Source organism: Cariama cristata, unplaced genomic scaffold (genome assembly GCF_000690535.1).
Source record: "Cariama cristata isolate BGI_N322 unplaced genomic scaffold, ASM69053v1 scaffold16226, whole genome shotgun sequence".
Classification (NCBI taxonomy): domain Eukaryota; kingdom Metazoa; phylum Chordata; class Aves; order Cariamiformes; family Cariamidae; genus Cariama; species Cariama cristata.
This window is the reverse complement of record NW_009621746.1, coordinates 49,480-58,350: the sequence shown is the minus strand read 5'-3', so window position 1 is coordinate 58,350 and position 8,871 is coordinate 49,480. Positions and strand designations below refer to the sequence as shown.

The following is an 8,871-nucleotide window of genomic DNA, read 5'->3' as shown; positions in this document are numbered from 1 at the left end:
AATTATGATTATTCTTCAGATAATATTCGTAATTTTGTTTTCAATCTTTTCCCTTTATAAACAGAGTTTTTAGTTTTAACATAGGCTAGGCAACTGCAGTGGTTTAGTGAACTATCTTACTCCAACAAACACAAACCAACTACTGACCAGGAGGAAAAAAAAAAAAATTAGAATAGGTTTATAATAAGGTAAACTCTCTCCCCCCTTTTTAATTAGAACACCTCACTTTATAAGTGTAAAGGCACAGAACAGAAGCTACTACCATTTTTGTTTTAATGGGGAGATTCTAAATTTCTTACCTGTAAGTGAAGTATTTTAGATTCATTATTCCGCAGCATTTCCTTCTGTCTTTCAATTTCTATTTCAAAGCTACAAATCTGATTATGTAAAGTTTGTATACTCTTGTTCTTTTCCAAACTTTCATTCTGGAGCAAGGCCACCTGGAAAAAATTCTACAATTACTCCTGCCAAAGTTTATTAAAAATACCTGTAACTTCATTAGTTTTGAACTATCTTACACACATGAAAGGGATGAGATCCTAGTAAAATCTCTCTCCATGTCTTGCAAATAAATAAATAAACCCCAGCCTTCTGATAGCTACTTTTGCACTTCCACAGTGTGGAAGTGGTACAAATTTGGCTAATGAAAGTGCAGATAGGATACACAAACAGCAAAAGAACTTGTGTCTAAGCATAAACTTTTCTTTATTTACTTTGTTGTTTAATGGCTTGGTTTCCCGGTTTCCACTAACTGACTTGGGAGCTGCTTGGAGTTTGGAAGAAACAACCTATTTAGCTCTAGATCAGTGTTAAGAACTTGAGCCCTGCATAGAAGGGATATCAGAGAGAAGCTGAGCAGCTGAAAAGCTAGTCGGGAAAGAGAACGTTAATCTTCCCAATGTACTCCGATCTATCTTCATCTATAGCAAATTTAAGGAAAAAAATCATCTGCGTGGGATTGGCTTGGCTTCACAGAATGTGATGGTGATGAAAACTACTGAAATGAGTGAATACAGGAGGGATCCATATATTTGAAGGAAAATCCAACAGTGCCTACCAGTAGAAAAGACTAAAGAGCTACAGGCTGTGGATTATATTCTCTCTCTGTATTGACATTTTATGAATTTATTCATTAATGACTCATTCTGATTTTAAATCATGAGCCTTGTTAGAAGAATATAATATAATGTATCTCCTTGGGGATGAAAGTAATGTAGTAAATATTCTCCATCATACTATTTTGCGCTCTGTTCATTAATGTGGTTTGGGGAAGGGGTTTTTCTGTGGTGGTGGGTTGCTTTTTAAAAAAAAAAAATAAGAAAAAAAAAAAATCTCATTTTTCCCCAGGCGTGATTATTCAACAGTAAACCATACAGTTGACACAAAATGACATCTGGACATGCCCTGACTAGTTCCACAGATATATCTTCATATGGATAAGAAGCAGCACCATTTTTGACCCAGAAAAATCTTGATAAAACATTCCACATTAAGACCAACTACTTGGATGCTTCATGTTTCCCCCAAAAATCTACACTACCACCTCCAATACAGATGCTAGTTTGAGGTCAAGCCATTTTTACCTCTGATGTGGGTACCACTGTAGACTTCCACCACCTTAACTGCCCCCTAATCAGACACAGTCAAATCACTTAAGTGTCACTCAAGAAGCTAGCCTGTTTAAAAGGTAAGTAATTTCAATCTCTATACTAGCCTAAACGAGACAAAGGACTGCCAAAGTCCACAGACATTCAGCAGGTTCATCAGACAGGGACCCAAAAATATAGTGATACCATAATACACATGCGTATCTACTTTTCAATATAGCATAGCATGTGTGCATATACACCCATACATTAGTTCTGCATTGCGTATATGGAAAAACTGGCAGAAGAGGCTCAACAGAAATGAGACAAAGCTAATTTTGCCAGTGCAGAGAGAGAAATAATCTCCAGGCTGAAGGAATGCATGCCTAGGTACTACAGAAAATTTTCAAGAACAAGTTTAAATTTAAACTAGTATGCCTGCCTCCCACATACTTCCGATCTGCTGGGCAGCCACTTTAATTTTTTGCATCCTCCTTTTCCTTCATGAATCAGAGTTCTCTAGTTAATTGTGATCTTTACATTCCCCTTTTCTCACTGTTTCCTCCTCAGGCCTCCCAATCATAAGGCAGTTATGCTCTGTCACTAGCATTACATTTCCATTTTTGTACAAGTTATAAAACGTGGGCCTGCCTTGTACTGAGATTTTCCACGCAGTTTTACAGAACACAAGAAAAACAGAATTATATCCTGCAGCCCTTAATCATACAGAACTGTCATTGCTAAGTCAGTGATTGTAGTTTGGTGGTAATTTGTGAATAAGAAATCTTTAACACCAAGTATAGTTTCCAAATCGCATTTGGTGTCTTTGGAATTTCAGTTAAAAAACAGGGTAAAGGAAGCACAGCATCAATTTACAAACTGCACCAATCAGCTTCCTTTACTTCCTTGTCATATTTGAAATACTCTTAGGATAAAGCACGCTCTTATTCAGCACTTATTCATATTAAGCTGTTGCTTATGATTGCTTACTAAAAAAGAATGGAAGAAACCTTATGCCACAAAGAACTGGATTAAAACAGGTCCCATATTTAAGTTGCATAGAAAATAAGAAGAAACAGTTTATACCAGACTTCTTTAAGAATGTGACGAAGCCACAAAATTATGTTCAACTTATCATTGCCAACATCACAAAACCCATGGGAGTTCAGTCTGCAAGTCTGTCCCATCACAGAGTGAACAAAACACCAAATTTTAATTCGCCCCACAAAGTTTTGACCCAAGATTTTAATTCTGACCTTCTCTTGCTACTCCTTGCCAATAGCACCATTCAAATACCAAACTCATAACCTGACACAAGCTTCACAGCTCTGAAGACATTCAGTTTGCATACTCCACAAGCACTGTTAAAGAACGTGGTGACCAGGAGAAGGCAACTTCTCCTTTCCCCTCCATACATATCACAGTAGAGTACCCCAAATGGAATCTTGGCCCTGCAGAAACCAACAAGACTCCACTGACTTCAGTAAGGCTGAGATTTCCATGGTATTTATCAGCTAAGTTAACTTTGCACTGTTGTTCTTCAGTACATTGATTAATTTTTTCTCAAAGAAGAGAACAACAATGAAGTTACAAATCATTTTGTTACCCTTCTCTAGAACAAAGTCACTGACATATGATATGTGGTTAGCTATTCTGGTAACTTGGCACCGTCTTGGGATTTCCAGTGATTCAACTCTTTATTATGAATAGGAAGAAGTCTACAAAGCAGGAAGTGAAAAGAAAAAGAAAAAAATAAATGGACAAACAATGATAAGCAGTTATGTCCTTAATGGAAGTTAAACCAAAAATTGAACATAAAAAGAGTAGAAAACTGTATATTCTCTTAGCTCTATATGAGACAAACATAGAACTGCTGGGCATTTTTTAAATGACAAAGCACCTCTCAGGACACTGACAAAAGGCAGAACACGATCTATTCTGGAAGTCACAGGGAACATGGTTTTCTTCCTATGATGTAAAATAAATTGTATAGTTTTAATCAGACTAATGAAAAAAGAACTAAGGACATGAATTTGCATCTGTTAAAACCAAAAAAAGTACAGTTCGTACATGAACGAAGCGATTCAAGTGCAAAAGCACACAAGTATTGTTAATGATCATCAAAGTAAGACCTACAGATGTAGTAAAATTTCCATCTAAAAAAAAACAAACCACACTAGACCTCTCCCAGGTTCAATGGTTTCCTTATGGGGCTTCAAGTTCCAAAACAAGCAGTCCAGGGACAAATGTGCCAGGGACAAAGTCATATTTTGCTGTTCCTGTTAACTTCGGCTTTAAAGCTGTTACTTCCTGCGGCCGCAGGACCTTGCTGGAAAGCCATGCGTGAGAGAACGCTGTAGGCCAAGAAGGGAATATGCTTTCTAGAGTTTGCTAAACTCAAGCTAGCAGTCTGCTGTGAGATGACAGAATTCACAAGCCACACATATAACCGCCACTGAGCTTACAGTGGAATTGTTACTCTTTTTTAACTCATTCTAGAAAAATTCTGAAGGGGCTCCTGACTCTTCTGCCTGCATTTGTAGAACAGTTTGGTAATTCTGATTCCCCACCCCCTCCCCCCCAAAAAAGCAGAAGCATTATTTTAATGGCTATGTAAAAGTTTTTCAAAAATATTTAAGAAAACATTGACTTGTTCTTAAGTTTTGTATTTTTAAATCAAAGCCTTATTTTTTTTGCAGAACAGACCGTTAAGTCACTCAAATGATTCACAATGTCATTGCTGATAGAGAGATGATTTGCAGCATCTCCTAAATCCCAAACAATCTAAAACCAGGAGTCTCAATGAAGCACTGCAACATGAACTTCATTCTGGTCTAGCACTAAAGCAGAAATCATCGTGCCCATGAGTTACAGTATGTTTAGCTTAATGAACCTTTGCAGGTCATTAAGTTTGGAGAGCAAGAACAAAAATAAATAAAACAAATAACTGGTTTATTACATGGTATTTCTAATAATAATAATCAACTAATAATCAACTAAACTAATCAATAAAATGCTACGTCGGAAAAATACCGACGTAGCAAAAAGACAGCTCATAGCGCTGCCATAGCTTTCTGAACCCCCCCTTTTGTAAGAGGGCAGCTCAGAGAGGAAATTTAATACTAGACTATTTATCTACATGAAGAAAGCGTTTTAATTAAGTTATCAATGAGGAAAAGTGTATATGGAGTTGCGAAGCCAAGTTTCTCACAGCGTTTTGTTATAACAAAGGTACCTGATATGCTAAACGGCTTGATTGCTTTTTGGAGCCTACTAGTGCTTTAGCTGTAGTGTTGAACAGCTGTTAAACAGAAAAAAAGCGCTTCTTCCAGTACTTTTATATGATTTAAAGAAATCAATGTAAATTAGAAGTGAGTAGAAGATATACCTTATTTTCTAGAGCATTGCTCCACTCTTTCAATAAGTTAACATGCTGCACTGCTGAGCTGGCTTCATGTGCTTTAATTTGTTGGTTTGTTCCCTGTGACAACAAAGAATTTATACATTTTAGCCAATTCCACTTCTTTTAAACCTACAAAGAAAGAGTATATCAAGACATCGAACCACCACTACATATTTTGGTTCATGGATGCTGTTGCAGAACTGTAGAGAGAAGGGAAATCTACTTGGGAATTTACAAAAGTCAGGAATACATTTAATATAGTAAGTGTTTTATACAACTGCCATATATCTCCATCCAGTGTGCTTGATACGTCAGAGACAATAAAGATGAACGAGATTTACAAAATGAATTGTATTTTGGCGTCTTCTGTGTAGCTTTACACTAAATAAAGCACAATAAAACTCGAGTCATACAAAACCTAAAATGTCCAATTCCCCAAACCGTAATTTAAAACTTCTGTTGTATTTCATGAACAGCTTCATAAGCACTGAATTTTCCCTCAGTTGAGTATTAAAGACAAATATTTAAGATAAATTTATCACCACTGGAAACTGCCAGCTTTATAAACTACTTTAAGAGATATTACAATGCCTAGTTTGTCATCCTAAGATGTTACCATGATTGCTCTATGAGATTCAGATACGCTGCCTCTGCACAACCTATAAATGGTGTTACAAATAACCACTATATAAAAAGTTTACAGAACACACATAGATCATATACAGAGTACATAAGATGCAGACCATATTACTTTATTTGTATTGTGTGGCATTACACCTACATCAGTAAGTGTTTTGCAATGCAGAGTATGTTAGCTTTGATGGTAGATATGCTGCAAATCAACTGAAAGGGTTTTGATGATCCTCAAGGTATGTACTCTATATAAAATACTAAAAATATATATGTGGATATATGTACATATATGCACACATATACATACATAAAATGAATGGCAATACATATGACATAACAGTGGGCAGGGTTACAGCATTGATCAGTTCTACCACTAAGAGCATTACTGTTAACACTTAAAATGATGAATGCTCATTATTTAAGAACCTGGAAATACCTGCAGGAAGTAGTTTCTTGAGAAATGTTGCTGCTGACAGTTCTTGTCTCTAAGTTATCATTGGCTAACAAATGAATCACACTATCTGATAAAATCCATTTTTTCCTGTTGGCGGTTTCTGAAATGTCCTGACTAATCTCTTCATTATAAAAGCATCCTAATTCCCCAAGATACACGGTAAGGGAAGCAGAATATTGGAAGAGACTAGAATACTACTAATGAAACTAAACTTTTTTTATTTTTTAAGATATTGCAGGGATTGCCAGGATTAAAATCGAAAGCTTTTCCTTTTTTAAAATAAATTTCATGCTATGCTTTGATTATACACCTATGTGCACAGACATATGAATGCACACAAAAGTATATGTTTTAAGTGTGCTAATGTATATTTAACCTTAATAAAAATACTGACACACATATGAGAGAAAATATAAACATACTTAGCTCAAGAAAATAAATACTTTCATAGCAACAAGTGAAGTTACCAGTCTACTATCTGAAGAACAAAAGTGACTTTCCTTTTATTCCAAGTTAAAAAGTTCTTCAAATGTATCATCTTCCTATTTCAACAAGATGTACCTAATAACTGAACTCCCAAACCACTGCAGGGATGTGCGGGCTTTTTATATTGCTTATTTTTAAAATGCAAAACCAAACATCTGCTGCATAATCACTTGGTGCAACTGGATGACTTTTTCTTAACCGAGACTAGAAAAGTCCAGAACTTTCACATCAAAGACTTAAGTTCTATTTGCAGACTTTCATCAATTGGGAAGTATAATTGTTATATACTGACCTGAAAAGTGCAGCCATAACGCTTAAAACTACAGGTACTTGGGGCATTAATACATTCTGACAAATGTGCATTCAACTGCAATAGGAAAAAAATGTGAGTTTTGGCAAAAGACGTTTGCATGATAATGCTCAAAACATAAAGGGCACAGGTTATCAGGTTTGTATTGTGTGCCATTTGCAGAACATACAATACACGTGTGTATATTTTCTCCAGTCTGATCTAAAGTGCAAATGCTATATATACACGTAAACCACACGCACATGCCAATACAGTATACAGTGTGATACATTTAATATACAGTGAAACTTCTACTAAAGACTATTTCAATAGGCAGCCCAATTAAAAAAAGCAAACAAAAAGAACACACTCTACAATTATTTATATGATCTCATACGACTTTAGTGAATGACTAATCTTTTCTTAACAAGTAATTTTTTGCTGGTGTTCTCAGCAAGTCTTAAGATCAGTTTCACTGTAGTAAAGTACATTTTTTTTCTAATCCTAATTTCATGAGTAACCAATTTTTCAAAACATAACATGCAATTCTCCATGCCTAAATTTAACAGTTAAATTACACAAAAAAGACTAAACAAGTACTGCATGAAACAGACAAAGAGTTTTAGAATAGATACAGTTAAGTAACTTCAAAAAAATGCAGTACACACGATTAAAACTGATCAGTAAAATGCCTGCATTTTTCACAGATTGAGATTTATTCCAATATCTTAGATTATTATGAGCACAGACCACTTTTGATTTAAAAATAATCCAGTTTACAGAAGCATATGCATATATACGGACAGCAGCCATTGCAGCACCGAGGGCAGCAACTGGATACAAACTGCCTAAAAGCTGGAGCAGAGAACCATTTTCGGAACGGATAGTGCAACAAATACTCTCTCTTCAAAAACAGGATCTGCAGTTTCTATTTCCCACAAAGCAGACAGGAGCTAGAGCCTAGCTCCTCAGCTGGCATCACTCTTTTGGGTTTCAAAATCTCATTTGAAATTCCCACATCATAAGCCCCACATGACTCAGCTCATCCACCTCCATGGAAAGAAGTGGTGAACCAACTCTGCTTTGAACTTGTAGCTCTGGAACAGACAGAACAGTCTTTAAAATGTGATACTGAGATGCAATCGGTCACTCATCTCTGATATACACCTGTTATGTTCTAAACACTATCTGCAGAAATTCACAGTAGTTTCAAAAGACACGTGGTTCAGAAAAAAAGTAAGACCAAATAAGAGACATGTGGTATAACAGGTTTTACAAGAATGCCACATTTTCAACTTCTCAAAATTAGAAGTCTGCCAAAGAGCTATGAAGTAAACATGAAAAATTGCCTTTTATTCTACAGTAAGATACTAACTTGTTATACACTACAGAATTTTCTCAAACTGTTAGGCAGGCATTTTCCCATTTTCTGCATTGGAGTTGTCCCTAACCATGCAACTAATATATACATTTTTCACAGTATCAGAAAAAAAATTAAGCAACATACAGCAACAGATGATGCAGGGCAAGATGACTGTTAAAGTTCTGTTTCTACCAATGGTTTCAGAACCCAATTCTGACTATATGTGTAAGGACCCAGGCTTTAATGGGTCAATTCTTATTAACCCTCGGATACACCTCTTCTCAAAGTAACTGCTAAAGTCAAGATTTAAGAACATGCTTAAGTGCTCCAGAACCAGGATCTAAACTTGGAAGTCATCATTATAGAGTTGGCTCAGTATACGTATTTTCTCTTTTCTTAGCAGCGCAATTTCTCTTTATACATGTAGTACCTATCATACATTTTATATTTCATTATCCTGGGGGAAAAGACTGCACCTGTGTTTGGTACGTGCCTTATGCACCATGACATGATTAATTATTTACAAGTGTAACAGAAAAATAGTACCAATTCAACTCAGGAAGTAAGTATCAGTGAAAGGAGAAAAGCTTATCCTCAGATCAGAAACTTAACTTTCCTTAAGTGAGACTTAGAGTGCTGAAGATTTAAATACGCTCT

The 8,871-nt window shown here is 35.8% G+C and overlaps 1 protein-coding gene across 1 annotated transcript in view; it reads right to left on the bottom strand.

Moving 5' to 3' along the window:
• Nucleotides 1–299: 299 nt before the first annotated feature.
• The window catches only part of LOC104163183 (TNF receptor-associated factor 3-like), a gene marked incomplete at its 3' end in the record, with an annotated part of 20,923 nt that continues 12,351 nt past the window's right edge, over nucleotides 300–8,871 (bottom strand). Inside the window, exons 6-8 of the mRNA XM_009702093.1 lie at nucleotides 6,855–6,929; nucleotides 4,975–5,067; nucleotides 300–440 (exon numbers count right to left, since the gene is read on the bottom strand). Of these exons, the coding sequence (XP_009700395.1) occupies nucleotides 300–440; nucleotides 4,975–5,067; nucleotides 6,855–6,929 (309 nt within the window). The remainder of the gene's footprint in view (nucleotides 441–4,974; nucleotides 5,068–6,854; nucleotides 6,930–8,871) is intronic.